Below are 27,871 nucleotides of genomic sequence, written 5' to 3'. Positions count from 1 at the left end.
GGTGTGCTCCCTGAAAACACTCCCCCGGAAGTAGGCCGAGAGAGAGTTCTCAGAGGAGTTCCCCAAAATAAAAGCACAACATAAAAACCTGAAAGTCCTGTATTAGTCCGTTTTGTGTAACTTAACACAATCAATTGGCGTGTGTGTGTCTTTTTCCAGCTTAGTAAGGAGGATGAGTTTCAGCTCCCTCACAATTTGAATGTTTGATTTGACCATTTATCCCTTTAATTGAGTTGAAATTATTTGATTTATGCTTTTATGACTTACTTAAACATTAAGTGCATTTTGGGGTTTCCTCTTTTTTGTCATTCCAGAGGTTTTTACTACCTTACACTGTCTAGAGAGTGTAGTTAGTCACGGCAAGCCAAGGCTCAATGTGCCTGCCCTGAATCTGCTGTCAGCTCTCACCCATTTTGGTAAGTCTCTTTTTCTTTACACAGCCTCCCAGGCAGCGGGAGACAGAGGTCATTGATGCATGTAGATAGATGTTTTTATTTTGTAAGTGATGTTGATTTCATGATTTAAAAGGGAGGAAACTGTTGTGGAAAAATTGTATTGGACCTGAAGAAATGTATGAGTTGTTCATTGTCATCTGTTTGGTATTTTGAAAAGCCTCAGTCCCTCACACATGGTGAGGAGACTCTGGGTGTCTGGAGATGAGGACCTTGTAGATAGTCCTGACTCCAACAGTCTGAACTAAGGGTTACACAAAACTATGTTTTGCTTCCTCCAAGGTAGTGTGATTACGTGATTCTGTATGACATACTTTATAAAGCTGGGTGACTCATATGTTACTTCAAGTTTTTGGTAGATCTCTGTCCATGCACACATGCTGTGCAAAAAGCCTCTCTGTTCAGATTTGTGTTGTAATAAACATTATTCAAGTAACAACAACTGGGGCTCATCGAGTTGTTCTTCTATTCATCAAGTGATGATTGACCTGAAGTACAAGTTTTCTACATCAACATGCTATAATGTGAATCTTTCATTACTTTTTTAGACATACCACACTATGACTTTTTCCGACAAACTACACTAAGAAGTTCGGCATCATCGCAAAAGCGTTAACACGGTTATCTCGGTCAGCACTTTTGCCGTTGTCTGCAGTGTTAGCACTGTTGGCAGTTAGCTGCGAGCCGCCTGACTGGTCATGTCTAGAACGTAACCCGCAAATTGCGAAATCTGGCAAAAACTCTTGCGAGACTCACTGCCCGACGACCTGTCCTAACCTTAACTACTCAAGGTCAATGCCTAACTATAGCCATCTCACGAGAGTTTCCCAACTCGTGGGTTACCTTCTAGACACGACCCGCTCGGCTTATCGTTGCCATGTTGAGCGTCAGATAGAAAATGCTCCCAATCCCATATTTAGCACCTTTAAGGGAAGAATAGACTCTACCAAATTGCATTATGGGAAGTGTGGGATTAAGTGTTCTTAGAGCTTGAGCCATAAAACTCATCCTGAGTTCGTGTTCTTTTCTTTGTATATTTTGACCAGTGTCTCTAAAAAAGTCTTATATAAACTCCGTATTAAATTATCGGATTCTTTTAAGAGGGAGAAATATTGATCTACTCAAAGCCGTTCAAACAAGTCAACGAGAACAAAGAGGATAAGGTAGACGCACTTTATTCCTAAAACAGAAGCTGCACCATCAGTAGCGGCACACAATTATATGTACACATATACACACACAATTACCTAAATCTGTTATATAAAATATATAATCTGACAATGTACCTTTTAATTCCTCTTCAGAGCTCATTGAGTTACTGTGCGAGAGACTCTGGAGCCAAAGCAGAGAGAGAGGTAAATCTCATCCACTCATAGGGTGGGACACAAATGCCCAGGCCAGCTTTTACTTCATTTTTACAGCATGGCAATAAAAAGGTCTGTACCCTTTGAAAAAATAATATTCTAAAAGCAATCTACAGCAAATTCACTTGAACAGGTTTTTCCGTGTTGTAATTGAGAAAATTACACTTTTTAAACCAATTCCTTTACAGTGAAATGTACACACCCTCTAGGATTTGTAATATATAAAAGATATTAAGCATTAAAAATTCCACATTTAAAAACTTACAATAAATAATATATGCAGGCATTTCATAAGATAAAATTTCATAGATTGCAATCTACAGTCATTTAAAAAGACAATTTATTCTCCTTTATGAAACGTCCCTTGATCTTCCAAAATGCTAAAATGGATTCTTGGCATCTGATTGATTGATTGGTAACTTGTAGTCAGTGTGTCAGTGTTGTGTGAGAAACCCCGGCGAGGAGGAGGAGAAGGGATGCTTCCTCCACATTTGCCCTGATGGAGTGTGAGGTCCTTTTGAGTGTCGAGGAATCCAGGAAAAATCCATGATTCGACTGAGCGAGCCATCCAATCAAATCTCAGCAGTTTGATCCCGTTAGAGTTCAGAGCATGTTCATGATAAAGTTGTACATCTGGGTGAGCACCACAAAGTGAACGGGCAGACAGGAGCGTCGGTCCTGGGTTGCAGGGTCGCATGTCAGCCAGGAGAGGGCGTTGTATTGCTCTAGAACAAATCTAAAAATGTAGAAGGCAGAAACATCATTGTTAATACGACCCCACATCATTCTTCTTATTTTAACATGCTTTCCTTAAAGTGTACAGACTCTTCTGATGTGAGCAGCTCACCTGAGCACATCAGAGGTGTGGTTGGAGTCCAGGGGGTGGGAGTGTTTACTGTGCAGTAGCTCGTCGGATTGGACAGAAGACACGTGCAGGTGCAGAGAGGCCTGGGGGAAAAGAAAGATGGAGACACAAATTAAATCCTAAAGTCTTTAGATTCATTTGTGCTTCTCAGAGATACAGACCTCCTCAGGTAGACAGTATTTAAATGATGGTATAAAGCATCTAATAGTCACTTGTCAAGCAAAAATACCAACGATTCTAAGATGTCACATTTGGCTTTAGTAAAATGTAATGGGCATTAATCAGTCTACTCTGACATTCATAGAGATGATCGTACTCTCAATTCTGACTGTAATGATGTTGAATCACACGCCGGTGGAGCTGAGGCGGGCCGGGGTGACACAGCAGAGCAGACAGCTAGCGACCTGGTACAGCACCCACCTGTCGCTCAAAGCGGCCACGGGTGAGTTATATAAAAATTCATCCCCCGGTCAGTTGTCATGAACGGGGATAATAGCTATAGAGACCAAAACAGTTTTTTGTACCAGGCTGTAAGCATGTTGATCTCTGCTGTAAAGGCAGACATATTAACACTGGGGTCAACGGGGATTGACTCGCTTTTGGAGTCAGCCTCAAGTGGCACTTCCGCACTGGCTTCACTTCTCAGCACCGGAGGTTGCTGCTTGGTCTTAGACAAAATGAACCAAGAAGGTTTTGTATGTTTCCTTCTAGGTGACTTCAACATTAATCTGTTTAACAGCGAGTCTTGTTTCCTCACCGCAGACTTTCTGAATACATTTCCCTATACCCCCTTATCACTAAACTCACTGGGGGAACTTCTTCGTCTGCAAGCCTTGATGATAATATATTTACCAACTCTTAGTAATGTGTAGAGGTCTGGTGTCCTTTACTCTGATCGGTTTCCAATATTTCATTTCAATACAACAGTCAAACAACAGGAAACGGAGAAATCTCTAAGATTCATAGTGTGACTGATTTGATGTTGATGATGAACTTGCATATCAGTCACTTGTAAATTAATGTAACTCTGTATGTAACAGGTCCTTTCCTGTCCTTCAACGGTGACTCGTCGACAATGTAGCTGGACACGCTGGCCATTTTGTTGCTTTTGTCTCTGTCATGCACTCACACTTCACACACACACTCTTACATTATTTTCTGTTTCTGTTTGCTTGTTTGATTTCTTTTGTTGATTACATGACTTTTGAATTTGCTTCTAAAGCTTATTGAGGTGAGATTCTAATGTACCTTGAGGAAGAGTGGGCACTGGTTCTGGGCTTGAGGGCAGGCCGACCAGAACCAGTCTGGCAGTGGTCCAGTCTTGGCTGTGGAGACGAAGTAGCCCAGGGCCATCGGCTGCTGCAGGATGTTCAGAGCCTCCTCATGGGACTCCATACGGTCGGCACTCTGGCCCTGAGAGACAACACGGACAAAATGAATGAACGGAGCAGTGGGAGTTTTGGCTTTAAATTGCCTCTTGTTATTTATATCCTGTTTTATGGCACCATGTATGAATGGACTGACTTGAATTCTGCTACCAATTCCTAAAACTGTGTGAGTCACTGTAAGGTTATGATATAGTGGACTCGAGGCAAGAATGGGAATAATTCTTCCTTTACGCAGGAGCAGTTACCTCATCATTTGCATCATTCAAATAAGTAATTTCTAATCTCTTTGTTTCAAACTTCAGGCTTCATTTAGAGGCAAAATTGACCTTTTTGTTACATTCTGCTTCACATTAATATTTTGAATTTGCTTTATGTAAATGATGGAAGAATAAAGACAATATGACATTTTGACACCAAATTGTAAATTGTACTCCCTTACCGAGGGTAAAAACAAACTAGAAAAAACTGTTTTAGAGTCAACCGTGTTAACATTGAAACTGTCGGTTCTTCATCATAGCAGGTAAATAATCTTTATGGTCTGTAATAGACATTTTTAATGTCATTCTGTTGATTCAGTCCAAGTTTACTTCCTGTAAGCTACTGCATTAACAAACATTGTAACAGGATATCCTAAGGTTAATGTTGTCAAGTTTGAAAAAGTCTAGACATTTGACTTTTGTTTCATCATTAGTGGTGACCGACCTTGCTTCCATCTCCCCCCTGGTGGTAGTGCGAGCCAGGGGAGTGAACGGGCGAGGTGGTGGGGGAGTTGGGCAGGATGTTGATGAGGTCTGGATCCACCATGTCGTTGTCAAACAGGTCAAAGAAGCCCATTCCATCAGATCCGTCTGCAGAGAAAAAACACACAGAGAGCTCAAGGTTTGTCTGTGGCTCAATTTAAGCATTCTGCAACACATGTGACTCAACATCTCTTGATGATGAGCAAGGTGATGTCGAAGTGATGCATTTCTTTTGAGGCCTTGTCGGCTGCAGAACGTACCAGGATTTATGGGATTGAAGTTGATGTCGATGGGCTCTGCGGTGTTAGTGTTGACCTGCACCATGGCGGAGGTGGGGAACACCAGGATGTGTGTGCAGGATGTGTCCTGAGGAGTGCTCAGCTGCGACGTCTGCATGTTCAGTGTGGTGCTGCGACCGAACACTGACCCTGTCGACACAGAATCTGCAGAGACGAGACGGACATTAGATTTGGGAGTCATCTTGGGAGAACTTATAACGTAACTAAGCTCTCTGTTACAAAGTCAAAAATAACCAGGTTGCTATTTTCTTTTACCTGGCATGATGACAAAGGAACCCTGGGGCTCCATGGCAACCAGACAGGCGCTAAGGATGCTGGGAGTGTCAACAGCAGAGATGCCACACAACCTACATGTCTCCTTTAGACGTTTGCTGAGAGATTGCAAGTTCCTCCTGCTCAGCAGAATACTCCAGTCTGGAAGAGGGACGAGATAAGAGCTCATCAGTGTGTGTGTTCATGGATGTAAATAAGCTTCTACAAACACTGCAGGTGTGTGTGTGTGTGTGTGTGTGTGTGTACCTCTCAGCTCGCCGTGGCCCATTCTACCAAGCCGCCCAATGACTACCCTCCATGGCAGCGATGTCACCTGCACCAGGCCGAGACACCACTCCCACAGCTTCTGCAAACCCACCCGCCTGGCTGAGCCCTTTTTCCTGCGAGCCCTGTAACAGACACAACACATGTACTTTAAATACAGACACAATCTTATCAATAACTACAATAAACTGTGGGACTGATGCATGTTTTTTTTCCTGTTCACAAGTTCACATACCTATTGGGTACGTCAATACTAATAATGCAGGTCTCCAGCAGTTCTCCGTGTTGGTCGGTGCAGGAGGCCAGCAGCCAGCGCTGGTCATGGGACAAACAGTAGCCGACAAACAGGACGTTGTACTTCTGGGAGGCCTCGCCAAATGTCTCCCCTAGCTCAGTCTGCTTGTCTTTCACAGGAGCCAAAATGAAGGGCGGCGTATATAGACGCAGACACTCGGGCCTCTGCACAGAAGGAAAACGTGTTAGTTTAAAAAGAGAAACACACCACGACACAATGCCAGACTCTGTGTTGGCTGACTTCCTTTACACCAGCTTCAGATGCGCAGCCAGAGTGGCAGTTACCTCTGGGTTCTTGAGTGCCATGTCGATGGCAAGACCGGGGCCAAAGCCCGTCAGAGCCTTGAAGTTGGTGGTGTTGGGCAGAGGCCGACGACACTGAGTGAACACAGAGAAGGCCAGCGACTTGAGGTGCTGGCCGTAGAGGTGACGCTCCCCACTGCGCACCGGCTGCAGCAGATACTGGCAGGGAACAATCTGACAGAAAAAATAAATAACAGTGGAACTTTAGACAGGGTTGGGATAACACATGTTGTGCTTTAGAGCAACCAACTTTTAAGTATATACTGTTTTCAGTCAGGTTCTTTGCACGTCATCATGTATGTTAACATCACTGGTTGCTAACTTTTCAGTTTGTAGTAATAGTAGTAGTAGTGATAGCAAGATTAAGCATCATGAAGCAAATTGGTTCACAAAAGGGTTCATTTCTCGAGGCTTCATGTGCACACAAAACCAAAGAGTGCTAAAGAGTGTAAAACAGGCAGATATATTACAGCTGATTTCCACTATGTGATCTGTGATAACGGTTACTGTATTTTGCACCAGTAAAGGCTTGGGAACAATGACTGTCAACGATGAAAAAAAGAATCTATTTCCATGTTGGCTAATCCATTTATATCATTATAGTGTCTATTTTCTGGTTAGTAGCCTACATTATGATTGTATAACATACCTGTATAATAAACTCTGTCTTGTGAGTAATGCATCAAATGTGTGTGGCAGTAAATTAATCCTTTGGTCAATAATTATATAATAATAATAAAGGCAGGAGGGGCAATATAAGTGTTCTAAAACTGGAAAATGGCACTGGTTCAACCACGCAGAGTGCAGTGAATGTGCTTGTGTAACTATATAGTGTATAACGCCTATTGGACGTCATCAATGACGTCATTGGTCTAAAACGATACGAGTCTCGATGCGTGCTTCACAGAAAACTTTCTGGAGTACTCGACATGTGCGCCGCAGCCTCAGCCTCAGCCTCAGCACGTAACATCATTAGTAATAGTGGTTAGTTTGCTTTTGAAAAGCTGATGGAAAATTATGGATGACATCAAATGAGGTATCCCTTAAAAAAAATTTGTGAAGTACAAATCAATGTCCAGTCGTTCTTGCTTTCTGCAAAGTGATTAGCTGGCACTAGTAAAAAAAAGTTATCAATTAAACTAAATCCATAAAATGCTAAAATGGCAATTTGATGTTTGAGAAAACACAATTTCATGTTACAGCTGTGTTGTACTTATTTGTCAGGGTTCAATGAGAATTTTCAGCTTCATCCAAGTTGTTACATTTTTCATTAATGATTAAATTGCCCTTTACAGAGGGGACATAAGTATATATATATATATTTTAAAAAAAAAAAAAAAAGAAAAAAAAAAGCACAACACATGCACCACTGTATTGTGACTCTCAAAATGTGTACCTGCATACTGGCTTATTATTAACAATTAGTGAAAAATCACAAGTACACAAAAGCCACATCTTCCAGGTAAGTTAATGTTTTAACTGCTTAACATAAAAGACTAAGACAGTAGTATGTATGTTGCTATTAATGGCTATTATTTAGGGTTGTCAATCGATTAAAATAGTTAATCTATAATATAATATCCATCCATCCATCTTCAACCGCTTATCCGGGATCGGGTCGCGGGGGCAACAGCTCCAGCAGGGGACCCCAAACTTCCCTTTCCCGGGCCACATTAACCAGCTCTGACTGGGGGATCCCGAGGCGTTCCCAGGCCAGAGTGGAGATATAATCTCTCCACCTAGTCCTGGGTCTTCCCCGTGGTCTCCTCCCAGCTGGTCGTGCCTGGAACACCTCCCAAGGGAGGCGCCCAGGAGGCATCCGTGCTAGATGCCCGAACCACCTCAACTGGCTCCTTTCGACGCAAAGGAGCAAGGACTCTACTCCGAGTTCCTCACGGATGACTGAGCTTCTTACCCTATCTCTAAGGGAGACGCCAGCCACCCTCCTGAGGAAACCCATTTCGGCCGCTTGCACCCGCGACCTCGTTTTTTCGGTCATGACCTCATGACCATAGGTGAGAGTAGGAACGAAGATTGAACGGTAGATCGAGAGCTTTGCCTTCCGGCTCAGCTCTCTTTTCGTCACAACGGTGCGGTAAAGCGAATGCAATACCGCCCCTGCTGCTCCGATTCTCCGACCAATCTCACGTTCCATCGTCCCCTCACTCGCGAACAAGACCCCGAGATACTTAAACTCCTTCACTTGGGGTAAGGACTCATTCCCTACCCGGAGTAAGCAATCCATCGGTTTCCTGCTGAGAACCATGGCCTCAGATTTAGAGGTGCTGATTCTCATCCCGATATAATTATATATAATGATTATAACTCACAATGTACCTTAAATGGAGATTTGTCAAGTATTTATTACTCTTGGCAACATAGGAGTGGGCAAGTATGCTAGCTTTATGCAAACATATGTATAGATGTATTATTGGAAATCAATTACGACACAAAACGATGACAAATATTGTCCAGAAACCCTCACAGGTACTGCATTTAGCATTAAAAATATGCTCAAATACTTCTGTCAGTGTGTCAGTGTGCTGACTTGACAATGACTTGCCCCAAACTGCATATGATTATCATAAAGTGGGTGTGTCTGTAAAGGGGAGACTTGTGGGTTATAGTTTCATATTGTGCCAGCATCAAACGAAGTGACAAACTATAAGTAGAAGGATATTAAACCGGCTCTATTCTACCATTGCTGTACTACAGACTAATGCTGAAACCGTTAGCACATTCACACCTCTCCTGTTTCAAAATCCCCTCTGGCATGTTGATGCAATCTTCTGTCACTATATCACAGGTGTCACCGTTACCACCTCAAATAATGTCTGCTAATGAGTCCCCTGCTCATTCTCACCTCCCTTTGTGCCTGCTGGTAACCTGCTCTGTTGTGACTAAACTGACAAAGGGGAGCAAATTAGTTAAGACTAAGGATGCCATCAATCACAGCTCATCAGCAGATCCCTGTGAGAAAGACAACCAACTGTGTGATCTTAACGTGTCCATCTAGTAACACTGTGATAAGACTCCCCAACCCTAAACACACTTAAAACATCAAAACACTGAGACTCTAATGTTGGCCTGTACCTGTACTGAGACAGCGTTTCTGATGCGAGCAGGCAGGAACTGGAGCATCTCCATGTAGCAGCGCAGTAGGCCAAGTGTGTAGCCGCTGGAGTGGACCTCTCTGTCGGCGTCTTCGTAGCTGAAGGGGTCGATGATATACACCACGATGGCAGGCGGGTAAGACACGGCGTGGGACTCTCCGTCTGTTGGCTTCCCCACTTTGTCTCTCTCCATTGTGCTGTTGATAAAAAGGCACATAATGATTTACAAATCAGTCCTTAAGAAACAGCCCACAGGAGGATATTTTCAAAACAACACTAACAGAAAAAGAGCAGGAGTGGTGGTGTGTTTTGGCAAATAAAAACTAAAATGTTTGTTTAAAAACAATTTTATGATGAAATTAGGGCTGTTATTGCAAATTTGTTTTAATGCCACTAATTTCTTTAACGCATTCACCAATCATAGCAAGTCATAGTCAAGTCAGCACACTGACAGCTGTTGTTGCCTGTTGGGCTGCAGTTTGCCATGTTATGATTTGAGCATACTTTTTATGTTAAATGCAGTACCTGTGAGGGTTTCTGGACAATATTTGTCATTGTTTTGTGTTGTTAATTGATTTCTAATAATAAATATATACATACATTTGAGTTACAATTGATAAGAATATTAAATACTTGACAAATCTCCCTTCAAGGTACATTCTGAACAGATACAAAATATGTGATTAATCGCAATGAATCCTGGACAATCATACGATTAAATATTTTAATTAATTGGCTGCCCTAGATCAAATATATTCTTTGCATGTCAAATGAGCTAAATGACAAGATTCTAGGTCGCATTGTTCTTCCAGTTTCACTTGTGCTTGAATACACCGTACATGGTGTGTATTGCATTTTGCATACTGAGCAGTATTCACTAACAGGATGTAGTAGTACTGTGCTGAAAGCACAAAGGCCGGAGTTCCCCAACTTTTGGGGAAGGAAAAAAATTGCCAGTTAAGAAATATTTGAGCAGTTTTAACTGCAAGTCATTTTAGAAAATGATTCAACCCAAAAAATGTAATGTAAAAGCAAGGCAATTGAAACAACATTGATAAACATGGATATAGTTTAGAATAATCAATAAAAAAGCGTTAACAAGCCAATTTGGTATGGAAACAACTATCATAACATCAAGTGAAGCCAAATTAACACAAAAAAATAACAACTGTACCTACATAAAATCAAACAAGTAAGGCTAAGCCAGAAGTCTACAGCCTCATAAAGCCATATGTTCAAAACGTTTCTTAGTATGGAAATAGGTCATCATTTGCATCCTTTCTGTCTTCTCACCACAACTCAGCTGTCATTCTGACGACAACATGCAATGATTGGCTGCAATGGGTCATGTCCTGTATTTACACGTGACACTGGATGACACACATGCAAGACAGCTGGCTCTCTGTCAAACAGCTGTAGACTGTAGTGTCTGTCACAGCTTAAAATAATCAAAAACTGAGACAGCATTTTCTTTGAGTCCATTGTACGAGTATGTGCACGCCAGTAGGGCTGCAACTAACGATTATTTTCATTGTGGTTTAATCTGTTGATTAGTCTATAAAATATCAGAAATGGTGAAAAAAATGTCAGTAAGTGTTTCCCAAAGCCCAAGATGACGTCCTCTAATGTCTCGTTTTGATCACAACTCAAAGATATTCAGTTTACTGTCATAGAGGAATAAAGAAACCAGAATATATTTACATTTAAGAAGCTGGAATCAGAGAATTTTAACTTTTATTTCTTAAAAGATTACTCAAACCAATTATTGATTATCAAAATAGTTATTAGCGATTAATTTAACAGTTGACAACTAATCAATTAATTGCTGCAGCACTACATGCCAGCTCAGGATAGGCTTGATTGGACTATACAATTACAAAATGTAATCTCTCCGTCTGGATGATTAATTGACTCTCACTGTGGTGACCTACCTCTCTGGCGCCTCAGTGGGCACTTGAGGCTGGTTGGCAGAGGGTCCGTTTTCTGCCAGCCCCGCTGCACCCTGTGGGTTTGACTGGGGTCCATTCTGGGCCGTGGTGCCCGGCAAGCCTGCTGTCCCGAACGGCGAGTAAGAGCTTGGCTTGGTTGAGGCCATTCCCCCGATAGTCTGGGAGCCTGAGGTGGAGGAAGAGGGAGGAGTGCTGTTGACCTGGGCAGGCTGGGCAGAGCTGGTGCTGGAGCTGGTAGTGTTGGTGCTCTGGGGTCCTGAGGAGGTGCTGGAAGAGCTGGAGGTCTGGGAGGAGGAGGAGGCCACAGTAGGGTTGCGCTGGGACAATAGGGAGCTATCCAAAGACTGCTCTGACAGGTATGGAGCTGAAAGAAGGTAAAAAGAAAATGATCAGTTACTATTTTTACAACCCATGTGACCTTTATAACTTTGGGCTTTAAGATTAAAGATGTTACCTAGATCATAGCGGCACACTTGAGCAAAGAGTTTGAGCTTATTAAAGGCTTCATTGTTTCCGTCTCTGGCAGCCATCTTAAGGAACCAGTCACTAAGGGGCTGCGCTGTCATGCTCCTGCCTTCTGTGGTGCCGACCTTCAAAACGCCCTCTGGGTGACTTTTACAGATGGGCCTGTGTTGCCCAAGCTGGCACGCCTGTCAACAAAAAAAGGGAGTGAAAATGAAACAGTGTGAATCACTTCTCGAGAACATGAAACTGTTTTTGTGGGCATGTCAGTACAAGACGAGTTCCAGCCTGCCAGGTGCGCACCTCATACATAGCGCTCAGATCTTTGAAGAAGGTCTTTGCTCCGCGGAGCAGAGCTTCGCTTTCTGGGCAGATGACGACATATCCCACATCTCTCTGGGAACCAAAAGGATCCAGAAGAAGCTTCTCCCAGTAGGGCAGTCCAAAAGGAGACAGCACCACGAAATCATACTCGTAACCGACCAAAAAAGTGGGGATGGGCAGAGGTTCGGGAGACTCATCTGTACCTGTAGTAAAAATAAGACAAAAAGGTTCATCTTTCTTTCAACAACCACTCAAATAGATCTCTAAATTTGTTAGAGAAAAGACTGATTAGTGCAAAAAAAACTCTTTCCACGTACCATATGATCCCCTCCCAGCCATCTTGTGGAACTGTTGCCAAGTGAGCGGTCCCTGAACGCCCCAGGAGCGCACACTCCTCTTCTTCTGAATGGTGTCCTGCAGCACAGGCTGGAGGGACAACAACACCCGCAGGACGTCCTGAGAGAATAGCTTGCTCATGTCTGCTGCTAAAAAAAGAAAAAACAAAAAGAGAAAAAAGTCTTAACTTTACCATGATTGAGGAATTAAAAAAAAAGGGGAAAAATATTGTTGTAGTGAGAAGAAATGGTGATACAAAAATACATACATTTGCATTTTGGCCACTGATGAAGACAGGTGCTTTTCACTAGTGTTTCGTCTACTTTGCCTCCTGACATATTGTCCATGAATTGCCTGCCGTGCTCCAGTGCCATGTAGCAGTCATTATAACAGTCTCTCTCTTCCACCCTCAGAAACGAGCTGAGGGCTGAGCCCTTCTTGGGGTACTCCACGCCTGCCATTGGGGCAAAAGGGTTGGTGCACTGGTCCTGCATCAGCAGGATTAACTCATCCGGAGGTTTCTCCGTCAGGCTGCCAGCCTTGTGCGTTGAAGCTCGCAGCTCTTCGAAACACCGCTCAGTGTCCCGGCTAGCGTCCGAGCCCCGTACCACCACGTCCAGCTCATCCTCCAGAAACAGCCCGGCCGATTGGCCGAAGCGTCGATTGGTGACGGCGCTGAAGCCACAAGTGCAGGGGTACTGGGCCTCGCCGTTGTCCTTAAGGTACACGCCTACATCTGCTCCTCTGATGTTCATGTTGCAGACACATACGCAGCAGCTGTCAAAGTTGCAGTCCTTGAAGAGGTTCATGACTGACTCGGAGAGAATGAGGGTGACGTAGAGGCTGTGAGCCTCGGGGATGGAAGGTACGGTGGCCGGCTCGACGGAGCTGAGCGGTCGGCAGGTGGAGGCAGTTGAGGCGGGGGAGTAAAGGTCAGAGTTGTCATACTTGAGCGAGCCCTGGACGCTCGATGGGCCGCGGGGAGTCCGCGGAGTGCGTGGCGTGCGAGGCGTGGGCACGGAGAACCGCGGCGTGGCTGGGGAGGGCAGGATGCCGGTGCCGCTGTTGCTTGGAGGGGCACTGCTGGACATGAAGGGTGTGTGGGTCTGAGGGGTGTAGGTCTGGCTGTAGTCTGGCTCCACACTGGGGACGTTACTGTTACAGAGAGAAACAGGGATTCAAATTTATTTCATATTGTTGTTCCAGCAGGTTTTCTATTGAGAAAAATAATCAAAAATGCTTTTTCCAGACTATATGCATTTATATCAAACATCTTAACCAATTCCCACAGACTTTTTAGTCTTCTTTTCTGGTCATTTCAATTGTCCTCCAAACTAATTATTTACTTTGACAAAATCTTAACTAGTTGTCAACTATTAAATTAAATCGCCAACTATTTTGACAATCTATTAGTCATTTTTTAATTCCTGCTTCCTAAATGTGAATATTTTCTGGTTTCTTTACTCTGTGACAGTAAACAGAATATCTTTGAGTTGTGGACAAAACAAGACATCTCAGGAAGTCATCTTGGGTTTTGGGAAACACTGATCGGCATTTTCCACCATTTTTTGATATTGTAATAGACCAAACGACTAATCTATTAATGGAGAAAATAATCAACAATGAAATTAATCGTTAGTTGCAGCCCTAATCTTAACTCAAATCACTTTTTCGAAGGTCAAAGGACAAATTTAGTTAGTGGGCTCATCCCCAAATGTCCCCCTTCCCAACTCCTCTAAAACAGCACTTACCCACTATTAACGCTGAATGCACTAACCTGTCTTTGGTGAGGAGATTGACATTTGTCACTGGGGGCATCAGTTCCATTTTGCCCATGGTCCAGCTGGGCGTGTACACACAGTCTTCTGGCAGTTTGATAGGCAACATACACTGGCTGGGTAGCATCTTCAGGGGTGCGTACATGGAACAGCCGATTAACAACTGACACGTCTCTGGCTTGTATACAAAGGAGAAGTCCTAAAAATGAAAAAGTAATAATGGTTAAGTACACTGATGTAGCAAAATTTCCCATTTGCTTCATACTTGACAGGTGTGTGACGTGTCGCACCTTTATCTCAGATGGCTTCGGGCTGCAGAATCCTTCCTCCACCTCCATCTTGAAGTGGTTGTTGAGCTGGCTGCCGTCCAAAAGGGTGAGGCCCGTCCCTGCTTCCAGGCTATCCTTGCTCCCGGAGTTCATGGGAGAGTAACCCTGCTGCTCCAGGGAAGGCGGGGTGGGAAACATCTGGTGCAGGTCTGCTGAGCCTAGAGAAACAAAACATTTATTACTTCTCTTGAAACGTGTAAAAAAAGTCACAATGCACTATCCGACACTAAGTCTCCTCACTTATGCAAGACAGGGGGTCCGACGTGGCTCCTTTATGGTCTTTACAGCCAAACTTGTCCTCTGTACCATGTCCAGCTCTTCTGGATCCAGGCTGTGCAGACGGGGAAAACAAAATACTCAATACATCTTCCATTTCAATGTTTCAACAGGCTTTACAGGCCCACATCAGCAGCAGTTATTGAGCAGAACACTGACGTACAAACAGTTTCGTTCACCATACTGTTGCTCTTACCGCTAGCTCATCTTCATCCGAATTGAAGATTTTATCCAGGTCGCTGTAGGACACAGCCAAGTCGTTCTCGTGGATAAGGCTGGTGGAGGCTGAAGGTTTACTGCCTGATGGACCCTGACCATCTGCACCGCAAAACAAATTGGAGAGGAGACCTTGACTAAGACGCCAAACTCCAAACATTAAATTTAATTAAATGTCAAACCTAGGGGCCAAATGAACAAAGGGAAGGCGTTCTCACCGTCTGCTGTTCCACTTCCTTCGTCCACCTGGGTCAAAAAAAGGAAAATGATCACAGGAGTTATTGCAATGTCGTAAGAAGACCATTACATCATTTTACAGTGGATGCATCAGGGAAACTGCGGCCATTTTTACTTGCATACAAGGAAAATCCTAACATAAAACGTGTGTTTGTTTACAAGAAAACTCCACAGGGCACCTGTAAGTGATTACCATGCTTTTCCAAAAAATAAACAAAAGTTTATGTGCTGCAATATTACAGTAAGTAATGTGTGATGAACTTTTGTCTGCGTAACACTACATCTGAACCTGGAATTTGGGGTTATATCTCCAAGAAATATACTGGAATACTGGCACGGCTGGGGACTGTTCACAAATGTATTTAGCGATTTATATATAAATGAATGACTCTCCACAAAAATATTTTCAATGCACAAAAAAATAGTTATTGTTGTATATAAATGCAAAAGAAATCCACATATAAAAAAATAAGGCTCACAAATATATTTCTGATGCGCACACAAATATTTCTTGTTTTAAATAAATGTAATAGAAATCCACAAATATCTGTATTTAAAAAGTATTTGCAATTTTCATCAAAAACATAGTTGGATGTTACATTTACATACAAATTGCTTAACCTGCATTTACAAACTGCTTGTCATGTGTGAACTTCACAAGAAAAATAGAATCTGAAACTGGAAAAATTATAATATCAGTAAATATCTGATGGAGTAAATAAATTGACTTTTAGTATCTCAGGTTCCAGTCGGTACCAGAAAACAGAAGCAGATTTTAACATGACTTTGTGCGATATATCGGGATCTCAACCCGGCATATAGTCTAGCCTCGTCAGGAACCCACCTTGTGTTTCTTGCCATCTCTCTCAGCTCCATTCTTGTCCTTCTTCTCTGTGAAGCTGAACTCCTCGTCTCCCTCTACGAAGGCGTAAGGGTCTGGCTCCTCACTGTGTTCTCCGTCTCCTGTGGCGGAGGTGAGATGGCTGTTTCTCCGCTGGGCGTAAGTCTTGATCAGCTCCTCGGACACCTTCAGGGAATACGAGGAGCCCGCCATCAACCTGAGAGGAAAGAAAATGTGCGAAGATGCTCAGACAAATGCAGGTATGATGTTTAAATTAACAGCTACATTTATTTTGATGCAGCTGAGGAGGAGTATTTAAACACTTACTCTGTGACAGACACTACACTTTCTGTTCCTCCGCCTCCCCCAGAATCATCTCGTATTTTATCCACAGGTAGCTGCGGCGTCAGGAAGCTGGAGGCCTTCTTCCTGGGCAGGTTGAAATACTTCCAGGGATTGTGGGTGGAGTCTTCATTGGGGTTGATGGCTGACCCCACAAAGACAGTTGGTTCCAAGGTGTCGCTGTAGGCCGGAGGGAAGGGCAGAGGCATGGGCATGTTCTCCAGCTGAGGCTCCTCAGATGAGCTCTTCTGTGGCAGCAGACAGGGCTCCACTGACGGCGGGTAGTACGGTTGGTGAATGGGCGTGGACGAGTTCTTCATGCCACCTGGAGTCATGTCGCCTTCTACATGATCGCAGGGATGCGGGCTGAGAGGAGGGGGTGGCGGGGATCCGACGAGGTCCGCAGACGGCCCGTGCGTGTGAAGCGTGGGTGCTTTGGAGGGCACCGTGTCCACGTGGTGCAGGCTGGGATACGAGCCCTCCTCCTGCGATCTTAAACAAAGCCTCTGGTTCTGTGGATCCAGGGACTGCTCCTCGCTCACGGAGTTGCGGTGGTGAAAAGGCGTCTGCGGCCTCTTCTGCTGCTTCTCCCCCTTTTCCAGCTTCTCGCCCAGCTTGTGCTTGGGGGCCGGCTGGGCGGGCTGGCATGATGAAGGCGGGTGTCCTGAGGTGCTGCTGGATCGCTGTTTCTGATTCTTATGTCTGTGTGGAAAAAAACAAATAATGCTTACTTTCTTTTAATTGTAAACATACGGTAAATATAGAGTTCACTTGTGAATGCTTTCCATTCAACAGACCTTGAGCAGTTGCAATGCGGCCTGTGAGTGCACTCCACAAAATCCCAAAGTCCAGTTTTGTCCGACTCCTCCTCACAGGTCCCGTTGGTCAAGGTACTAAACTTCCTCCTATTGAAAAAGAGCAGATTGACAGTTAATCAGTCAGCACTTCTTTGACTGGCAAAGGTAATTTTGAGGAAGAGATGACATTAAACATACTTGTTCCCTGTACGGTTTATGTTATACTCCTGCCACACAGATTCCACCATCTGGCTGGCCAGCCTGCGAGGGATTTTACCCCCGTGAAGAGTGTTGTTAGAGCTGTAGCCATCCGACGCAGAGGACAACTTGAGCCACCTCTGGGCAGGCTGATAATCTATGAGGGAAGGTAAAATGCAATCCTGTTAGTATGCAGAAGCTCTCAGAAATGAAGGCCGATCAACGCATTTGATTCTGATCAATACGCAGCTCCAAGTCTTACCAGTCTGAGCCTCCTCTGGTGACGTTGGAGGAGTCAGAGTGACGGAGGACATGGCAGGATCTCTGTGAGGAGCCTGGCCCTGCTGAGCACCACACATGCTTCCTGAGGTGTTGACTGAGCCCTGAGGGACCACGGCAGGGAGGTCCGACAGGGGGAGAAGCACCAGGCAGGAAGGGTAAACCATCCTCACTCCCGCTGCAACCAAACAAACAACATTATTAATAATAATAATAATAATATAATTAGTCACCTTCATTTCAGTTCAATGAAGCTCAAAGAGTTTCACTTTACTATATGGTCCTATTTATTCTGTTTAAGTTAATGTATGTGAGACGATCGAAATATATAGTTAATTATATATAAGGTGGGTCCCCTGCTGTATACAGGGCATCAATTGTAATGTTACTTTGTGTGCTGTACAATGTATGGGGCTAATTGTGGATTTTAAGTGTCTTACTTGCATAAATATTCTATCTCTCTATATCTATTTTAGTGATGTTTTTATGTTTAAGGACAAAGAGATCCTAATAAAAAACTAAATCAAAATGGTGTACAATAAAATTTACAAAACACAGAATGTCTTGATCATTTAAACAACTTGCTGCTGCAACATATTTTGTACCTTTTTATCATTCCGTTCAAACCCACCCAGCCATTTTCATAACTGTTATCACATAACTGTGAATCAAACAGACATGGATATCTGGAGGAGGCAACAGTGAGACTTTCCTACATCTTTTAAACCCTTATGGGCTCTGTCACAGCAATGTGTTGATCTCCAGACCATCCATAAGATACAATATATTATTTTAGTTTATTACTTTATTTGACCGGGTACAGTGCATGATAATAACATTTCTGAAAATATGCCAGAGTTAGCCAGAAATGCTAATTTTCCTCACCTTTTCAACCCTCCTACCCCGTCTGTACCACTCAGACCCAAGATAAATATAGCATATAACTAAATATATCCTTAAATGTTCATCAACATAAAGTTCAGCACAACAACCATCAACACCATATTTAAATAGCATGATGTCTTACCGACAAGGACCTCCACAGCTGCCAGGGAGTCATCCTCCCAGTCCGTATCCTCCATCTTATCTTCCTGGGCCGCCTTGGGATTGGGGCTGATGGGATAGAACTGCCTCCACTCTTCTATGAGCTTCTGAGTAGGGTGGTCTGACATCTTAAAAGCCTGGCCGGTGAGGGTCCCATTCAAGCCGTACGGGCTCAGGATGACTGGAGGGCAGAGAGGAGTCGAATTACTTATGTGGGGTAATTAATAAACCCAATGGAAAATGTATAAAAACAGAAAAGTAAGGTGTTTTTAAACATTTGCGCAGCTGATGTGTTCCTACCTTGCAAGGGACTGGAGCTCTGCTGGGCGAGGCTGAGATGCTCCTCGTTCAGTCGCTGAAGAGGCTGATGTTGAGCTATCTCCACGCTCGTGCACACGTTGCTGTCACCGTGGACGAAGAAGGTGAATGCGCAAGACAGGTGCTCGCTGCAGGGTGAGTAAAAGATAAAAAGAGGCATTTAATGTTTAGAGAGACTTGTCCCCAAGCATAACCACATTAAGTTAAGCTTCACTTCGCAGTCAGGACCCAAAAGCTAATGTAAACCCCTGCAGGTTATCAGTGTAGTCTCTGCTATCCAGGGCTGTAACAGTTTGTGTATTCATACTGAACCATCATGGTTCAGCGGTCATGATCCAGTGCACGCAGCCGCATGCTCAATACATGGTATGTAGATTGGCTCCACATTGCATGCATCAAAGTTTCAAAACGCGAATTCCACCCATACGCCGTTAGCACCATATGCTGAGGTTTGCACACACAAATTGGTGTGCAAGTCAGTCACAAAATGGTGAACGTAAATGAAATGCCAGAGCTGGAATACCCGCCTGCGGGTTCCCGGTCAGCGACAACAGCAACGGAGAGAAAGTTATATATAACACAGGGACGGTGTGTTGCCATTGCTCAACCATTTTAGGGTATACGAATGGAAGCACATCCAACATGCTAACGCACATTCGACCGCATCACCCAGATGTGCCGATCAATGGGATGATAAATGTTTGGGTGCTTTGAATGTTTAAATATAGCAATGGTGGAACTAATTGAAACACTCTAATACACGCAAGTTTCAGTTTATGTTATCATTCATTTCTTAGTATTTTTTTGGTATTATCAGTTTCATAGCATAGCTTTTCAGTTTTATAGCCTATTATGACCTGTTGCCTTTTGGGAAAGTTGCTCAGTGTTCGTACAGTGTAATTCAGAAGTGTTTGAATTGTTCCTTATTGTTATAATGAAAATAGTTTACAACCAAAGTTGCCAGAGGGAAAGATGTTACCTCAGTCCCCAGTAAGAGGATTGGGTCTGTTTTTGACACTTGCACTACAGTCCGTTCCAAATAAATGAAAAGAAACGTATTCTTATACATTTTTTTTTTTTTTCTGCTGGACCAAACCGTGACTCCTAAACCGGGGTATGAAACGCACCGTAACATTTGTGTACTGCTACACCATGCCTAGTAGTCTCCATCACTCATTGTGAAGGAGTGACTCAAAGGAGGAAAAAAGGACTGAAAAGGGTGGAGGTGATGTGAGAAGTATAATTATTTGCATATTTGGCTTTGATCCATATCATGCTTTCAGGCGACAACTGTTGCTTCCACAGACATTGGGCAGAGAACATGAAGGCCTACTAATAACTCCAATCAGTTGGTGCACATAACAAACTCCGCTCAACACAGTCTGAACCTTTATCAAACCTTCCCGCAACGCAAAGTCTAAAAAATACGAGTCAAAAATAAACATGGGAGATTATTATAGTCCTGAAATGTTAAAACAATATTCATATTTATTTTCTAACTACTTCTGGAAGGCCAGGCGGCTAAATGCACTAAAATAGTACTTGTTGACATGGTTGCTGTAAAACCACAGTGCACACTCAGCATTTTCCAAAGACTGCCCTGTTCACCAGCCAGAGAGGGCAGGCGACAGCGAGACTGCCAGACCCCTCTGTTAGAGGTGCCGAGCTGCTGCCTCAACACACACACACTTCTAGACATCTTTATGTAGAAACAGAAGCTAAACACCGGCGAGCTGCTGTTCTATACCAACAACTCTTTTATATAGCTGCTAAAACTTCCATTGACAGAGCTGCCAGAGGGAACTGAGCCAAAGGGCCGTGCATCAAACGCAAGTCAGCTTGGATCAACACAGCCAAAAAGCAGAGGAGGCTCAAATTAGCTTGTCAGGGAACTCCAGGATACACCAGCCCCCTCGTTCAAGAGCAAGGGGACGCTAAATCTATGTCACCACCCTTGTGTACAAAGAGGTAAGGAAATACAGCTGTGCAGAACCCCACTCCAAACCAGTTATGTATGTGCTGCTGCTGGTGGTTCGCCTGAAGCTTGTATTTCTACAACACAGACCAGTTTTACCTTGCAGTTGGGGAAAGTGGAGGTATGGAAATTAAACATTACTCTTGAAGTTATGCTATTACCTCAGACATGTCCAAACCAAAATAGAAATCATGCAACATGCTGGATGACTATTACGTGATGTGAAACTAGGTGGAAAATGTGTCATGCTGATGATGTAATTACATCAGATTTAATTCTGGGAATCAAGTTTTCTCTGAGAATTGCAGGATCTTGATGACTCACAACCAACACAAATATAGTTGTAAATACTTAATTAATATGAGTTACAACTGACCTCAGAGTATAAAGCCACATAGGAGTTAAATCAGAGCAGCAGACAACAGTCTAGTGTCATGGTTACACTGCTTGTGTGTATTCATTCAAGCTATTTTTCCTTATAAGAAGATGATGTCTCATTTCCTTAAACGACTATCAGCTAATAACAACATAGTTGAAACAATACAGCTGCAAGCACCGTCTCTCCAGTTGAATCCCAAATGGGAATTTTAACAATTAAAGGCAGTCAGAGATCGGGAATTGTTATGGGATGTTTAAAGCACAACTTTCATTTCATTCAACAATGAAGACATCTGCCCAGAGAGGCTTTCCACACAGCAGTACACATGAGTATAACACACAATCATCTGTCATTAACATGTCTTGAACAAGCATAAAATGTTGCTTCCAACACTGTTCCCAACAAACATGTCACGCTTCACAGTAAATCCACCTCTTTATAAAGACAACTGTAATAGCCAACCCCCACATGCTGCAAATATTGACCACAAGTTCTCCGATACCAAACGCTGACTAATGTTCAGCCCTTCAGCACGAGTACAATTCATGACATCTTGCCTCTGCTGCCATATTTATCTTCAGCAATGGTGCTGCTTCTTTTGTGTTATCAACAAACTGCTTTGGGGTACATGTAAGCTGGACCTTTATGGTGTAGGTGGAAAGGACTATTGTCATTGCTACGTTTGTTAATAGCAACCTCTTTTCGGAGCTCTGATTTTTAACTTTTTTAACTTCTAAAAGTAATGTCAGCATGTTCATATTAAAACCATCCAGGTTATCAAGGCAATAATCTCCTCATTTTTCACTGGAAGGATTTTATTGTGAAACATCTGCAGGAAATGTTGAGATTCATTAACAGCAGCTTAATAAAGCCACAAGTATAATCAGTCAGGATTAAAGTCAGTGAAAAGCATTTCTGTTAAATAGAGAAGACCAGAGCAACAGATAGTGGACTATGGCACGACCAAGTTGTTGTACCAATACAACAGGTAGAAGTATGAGTAACTCCCACTGATTCAAACAGAACGATACCCAGCTATAACTCGTGACCTGACAGTTAGTTGAGTCTCGGCTGCAATTTGATAAATTTATGGCATGTCGTGTGACTTTGTTGTCTGCCATTAGGAAGTGAAACGTACCTTTTATTAATGGTCTTCTCCTCCTTCTGGTATGGCTTCACGAACCACTTGCCGATGCGAACAAAGCCGCGGTTCATGAGACACCGCTCCAACAGGTTGTGGATGGCTTTGAACAGGAGCGTTCGACACTCGTAGGACAGGCCGCTCTCCCACTCGCCATCCTCCTCACCTGAAACAAGGCAGCTACATTAACCCAGATGCTTTTTAACAAAACAAACCTCTTTCCTTCCTGATAAAAATAACTTTCTTGTGTTAAATGTAAACTGTGGTGTGCTAAATGGGTTTTGACCCAAGGGGATTTAGTTTGGTTTGTAAACAACCGATTTGATTTCAACATTCATCTTATTGGTTATACAATATAACATGATCCAAAATAACCCCCCACCCCTCAATTCACCCCCTTAGGTGTTACTTGTGTGACAGAAAATGATCCATTTTGTTTATAAAAGAGTGAAACATTATTGTGAAAAGTTCTAAATTTGTTCTGCAGGCCAGGTGAAGCCTACTCATGGATATTTTTTAATGCTACTATGGTCAACAATGTTTTTTGAAGAGTCATACTTCATAATGATTAAAGTTTCCAACTACAAATGTCTTTGCAGTTTTTCTGAGATTTGTGAAAATGTTGCTCTCGCTGTCTCTGTAATGACCAAATCTGTGTTGTCTTCAAGTAACACCTGACCCTCCTTCAGACAGGAGACAGAATACCTGGTCAATGCGGCAGCAATGCGGGAGTTGTTTCACAGATATGAAGATTAACTAAGCTGGAACAAACTCTTCGTCCAAAATCAAGACTGCGTCAGGTGACTCTGATGCACAACACACTGCTCTTATGCTACCACACAAGCCTGTGCCTCCATGGCTGAGAGCCAATGGATTCCACAAGGCTTTAGAGACTTTAAAAGACCTTGTTTGCCACAAATCAGTTAGGCTATCAAAACTTATTATTGTCATCAGACTTTGTATCATTAAAATTGCATTTGAATTCTTTGCTGCAGTTTAGAAAGGTTGGCATCGTCGTCAAACACTAAACATGTTAAAACATGAACAGCGTTTCCACAAATCGACCAATTTTGCCTGCAGCTGTTATGAACATCAACCACTACGCTCTTGAATTTTTTGTTTTTAAAATCGTGGTGCATATTCCAAAAGCATCTGCTTGTACGTAATGTAATGTACAGTAGATGTACAAATATTGTTGCTATTTACACAGAGGAATGAAATATATTTTTAGTGTAACCAATTCTGATGAACGTGGAGGTGTTGCATGCACTTACTAGAGAGCTCGTTATGGATAAGCTCGGCAAAACTGGGGTCATCCCCCCACCAGAAAAGCCAGAGCTCTCTGCGACCCGGGGTGTGGTGCCGTCTCCACACGCTCAGCACATCTGCCGTCAGGCATCGGCTGAAACTACACAGGATAGGGTCCTCCTCGGTCACAGGGAAAAGGATGGGCGACGAGGTGGGTCCTTGCCACACGAAACGCCGCCATTTGATTCCAGTCAAATCGGCCTAAAGAGAAAGAGGAAAAACAATGCGAGAATGAACACAGCATAGCTTCACAGCATTAAGCCAATCATCTGTTGTTGACTGCATAACTCAGTGAGTGTGTGTTTCTTCCCCCTACTACTAAAAACACACACACACACAGCGATGAGAAGCTGAAGACTGCTGTCATACAGAAAATCACTTTGAATGAAAAAAAGTTGAGACCTGCTGACATCTTGGAAAGTTTTGTAACTTTTGTACATGTGACACCACAATCATGCTTTTAAACACAACTGTCATGCAGTAATTTACTCAGCAGTTATTAAAAACTAGTGACACACCACCACTACCAGGGAGTCTAAAAATCTGATTAGTTTGTCTAATTAATAACTATGTGACTTATCTTCCAATATCTGTATCATTTAACATTGTCACTTTAATTAAAGAAATATAGGACATTTTTGACAGGTTTTCAATAACTAGCCTGTTGGCTTGACCTGTTAATATCATGAAACTAACATTAATGCTAGTTGAGTATTCCTGTAAGCCATTGCAGTGTAAACACACTATCATGCCAATTTAATGAGCAATATGGTTACTCTGCAATATGTATATCATTTAACATCACTTTAATTAAAGAAATACAGGATATTTTTGACAGGTTTTCAATAACTAGCCTGTTGGCTTTGACCTGTTACCATCATGAAACTAACATTGTAATGCTAGTTGAGTATTTCTGCAGTGTAAACACACTATCATGCCAATTTTAATGAGCAAGTCTTCAACATGGTTACTCTGCAATATGTATATCATTTAACATTCACTTTAATTAAAGAAAACCTGTCAAAAATATCCTATATTTCTTTAACTAGCCTGTTGGCTTTGACCTGTTACCATCATGAAACTAAACATTAATGCTAGTTGAGTATTTCTGTAAGCCATTACAGTGTAAACACACCATCATACCAATTTAATGAGCATTATGGTTACTCTGCAATATATATATCATTTAACTTTCACTTTAATTAAAGAAATATAGGATACTTTCAATAACTAGCCTGTTGGCTTGACCTGTTACCATCATGAAACCAACATTATAATGCTAGTTGAGTATTTCTGTAAGCCATTGCAGTGTAAACACACTATCATACCAATTTAATGAGTAATATGGTTACTCTGCAATATGTCTGTCTGTATTATGAAATACAGGATATTTGTCTGACAGGTTTTCAATAACTAGTCTGTTGGCTTTGACCTGTTACCATCATGAAACCAACATTAATGCTAGTTGAGCATTTCTGTAAGCCATTGCAGTGTAAACACACTATCATACCAATTTAATGAGCAATATGGCTACTCTGCAATATATATATCATTTAACTTTCACTTTAATTAAAGAAATATAGGATACTTTCAATAACTAGCCTGTTGGCTTGACCTGTTACCATCATGAAACTAAACGTTATAATGCTAGTTTCTGCAGTGTAAACACACTATCATGCCAATTTAATGAGTAATATGGTTACTCTGCAATATGTCTGTCTCTATTATGAAATACAGGATATTTGTCTGACAGGTTTTCAATAACTAGTCTGTTGGCTTTGACCTGTTACCATCATGAAACCAACATTAATGCTAGTTGAGCATTTCTGTATTCTCCATTGCAGTGTAAACACACTATCATACCAATTTTAATAAGTCTTCAATATGTATATCGTTTAACATTCACTTTAATTAAAGAAAACCTGTCAAAAACATCCTGTATTTCTTTAACCACCCTGTTGGCTTGACCTGTTACCATCATGCAACTATTAATGCTAGTTGAGCATTTCGGTATTCTCCATTGCAGTGTAAACACACTATCATGCCAATTTAATGAGCAATATGGTTACTCTGCATTATCTCTATAATGAAAGTTAAGCTATATCACGATTTGAGCAAGTCGCAGGCCCGATGCCTTCACTGCCAGTCTGCAAACTGACGTTACAAAGCTTGTTGCCTGCTGATTAGCCAAAATGGCTTTCTGGCCTCTCGGTGTACCACAGCTAGCCGCTAACAGTGTCTCTTACCAGGCAGAAGAGATTGGAGTGGCAGTCCTCCAAACTGGCCCCGTTTGGTACAAAGCACGAACTCATCCTCCTGTTTCTCACAGCGTGGTTGTAACGTTAAAGTCCATCGTCTCAATCGCCATGTAGCTGATCTAGTGAACTAAGTATCCCGTTAAAGCGCTGAGCAACTTGCTAGCTCACAAGCTAAGCTAAGCTAAGCTAACCGCTAGTCAACTTCTAACCAACCGCCGCTAGCCTCGTTAGCACTGAAGCTAACGCTACACAGACAGCGTCAACTGTGAGCTATTACGCTATATTGTCTGCTATATTGTCTGATTCTGGTTATCCAAACGCTACATTACCTCAACACCTAATAGTCAACTAATGTTTAAATGAAATACTATAATAAAAAGTTAGATAAATGCGCAATAAACTAAAAAAACTTCACCCCAAAAAAAGCTCCAGCTACCAGACTCTCTCTCTCTCTCTCCCCTCCCCCTGGTCTCTCTCTCTTAGCCTGCTAGCACAGAAGCTAACATACCAGAGCTCCTCCAACAAGCGCCTGCTAAGCTAAATAAAACAATCAGCTACACCCTCCTCCTGTTCGCTGGAAAACCACCACACTGCTCCGTCATAGTTATTAAAACTACTCCTTAAAACCAGGGTTTAATATGCCACAATCTACTCATCGGCTGATTGTCTCTGTGTCTGCCTCTCTGATCCAGGTCCATGGGTCCTCCTGCAGATTTCCATTATTTCACTTCATGGATTGAATTCTTTAATGGCGGCCAGGAGGACAACTCTGCTCTCTCTACTCCTATTGGCCAATTTGTTGGTAATGGGGGCGTCATCCGTCTTCAAGTAGCTCCATGACTTCACAGTTTACAAGATGAGAGCTCTCTCTCTCTCTCCACAGTCAGTCAGTGCATCTGTCATGTACAGATAGATACAGGCGGTCCAGTGGTCACTACTCAGTGCAGGGGTTGTTGTTACTTAATATGTTTACACTGTGCAAAAACATCTGCTGCACGTGACATGTGCAATAACAAAAAAAAAAATCGCGTCTTTTTTTTGAACATAATATGAATTATTATAAATATGAATATCAACAAGAATCAAATTATATCGTATTTTGGGCTGTGCAGCAACATCTGCTGCATAACAAACTTAGATTTTTGTTGTTGTATTAATATGTATTTTTTTTGCACATAATACGAATTATTATAAATATGAATATCAACAAGAATAAAATGATATTGTCTTGTTACTAAACATGTTTTCACTGTGCAACAACATATGCTGCATGTGACAAACTGAGACGTTTTTGTTTTATTAATGGGAGGAAATGTGTCTTTTTTGCACATAGTACAAATTATTATAAATATGAATATCAACAAAAATAAAATGATATTGTCTTGTTACTAAACATGTTTTAACTGTGCAGAAACATCTTCTGCATGTGACATGTGCCATAACATTTTTTTTTGTTTTATTAATGGGAGGAAATGTGTCTTTTTTTGCACATAATATGAATTATCATAAATATGAATATCAACAAGAATAAAATGTTGTTTAGCAGGGGATTTTTGTTTTGTGCATTGAATTATAGGCAGGTGAAGTATAATCTAGTTCTAGTTGTGCAGACAAAGATGGGAACGTCACTGATCCCATCGGTATTTATTTATTAGGCTATAATAATAATATAATAATAATAAGTTTATTTGTAGAGCACTTTTCAAGCACAAAGCACAAAGTGCTTTCC

The 27,871-nt window shown here is 42.3% G+C and overlaps 1 protein-coding gene across 2 annotated transcripts; it reads right to left on the bottom strand.

Annotated features, from left to right (window-relative positions):
* Positions 1-1,611: 1,611 nt before the first annotated feature.
* LOC141771731 (mediator of RNA polymerase II transcription subunit 13-like) lies at positions 1,612-27,012 on the bottom strand. 2 transcript variants are annotated; one of them, XM_074642295.1, is made up of 30 exons: positions 26,131-27,012; positions 23,851-24,085; positions 22,574-22,742; positions 19,064-19,209; positions 18,747-18,944; positions 17,703-17,897; positions 17,441-17,597; positions 17,243-17,350; positions 16,431-17,147; positions 16,107-16,320; positions 15,244-15,271; positions 15,006-15,127; positions 14,774-14,864; positions 14,495-14,691; positions 14,204-14,403; positions 12,695-13,581; positions 12,408-12,572; positions 12,070-12,293; positions 11,759-11,954; positions 11,287-11,668; positions 9,336-9,552; positions 6,225-6,416; positions 5,881-6,104; positions 5,628-5,770; positions 5,364-5,522; positions 5,070-5,252; positions 4,772-4,917; positions 3,930-4,094; positions 2,664-2,764; positions 1,612-2,552 (listed from the first exon to the last, which is right to left on the bottom strand). In XM_074642295.1, the coding sequence occupies exons 1-30, from the start codon at positions 26,194-26,196 to the stop codon at positions 2,420-2,422; spliced, it is 6,360 nt and encodes a 2,119-aa protein (XP_074498396.1). In that variant the 5' UTR covers positions 26,197-27,012; the 3' UTR covers positions 1,612-2,419. The 2 variants fall into 2 exon arrangements, with proteins under 2 accessions (XP_074498396.1, XP_074498395.1); XM_074642294.1 differs by having other exon boundaries at positions 12,408-12,575; positions 26,131-27,010.
* Positions 27,013-27,871: the final 859 nt, after the last annotated feature.

Source organism: Sebastes fasciatus, chromosome 7 (genome assembly GCF_043250625.1).
Source record: "Sebastes fasciatus isolate fSebFas1 chromosome 7, fSebFas1.pri, whole genome shotgun sequence".
Classification (NCBI taxonomy): domain Eukaryota; kingdom Metazoa; phylum Chordata; class Actinopteri; order Perciformes; family Sebastidae; genus Sebastes; species Sebastes fasciatus.
The sequence above is the reverse complement of the archived record's forward strand: the minus strand, read 5'-3'. Positions and strand labels throughout refer to the sequence as shown.

Bases quoted from the DNA above. Each gene is read 5' to 3' on its own strand.
- LOC141771731 (XM_074642294.1), bottom strand. From the start codon at position 26,196: ATGAGTTCGTGCTTTGTACCAAACGGGGCCAGTTTGGAGGACTGCCAC. The intron at 15,272-16,106 runs GTGGGTTCCTGA...TTTTTGACCCAG, and splicing joins GAGATGGCAAGAAACACAAG to GTGGACGAAGGAAGTGGAAC. The intron at 5,771-5,880 runs GTATGTGAACTT...TGTCTGTTACAG, and splicing joins AGTATTGACGTACCCAATAG to GGCTCGCAGGAAAAAGGGCT.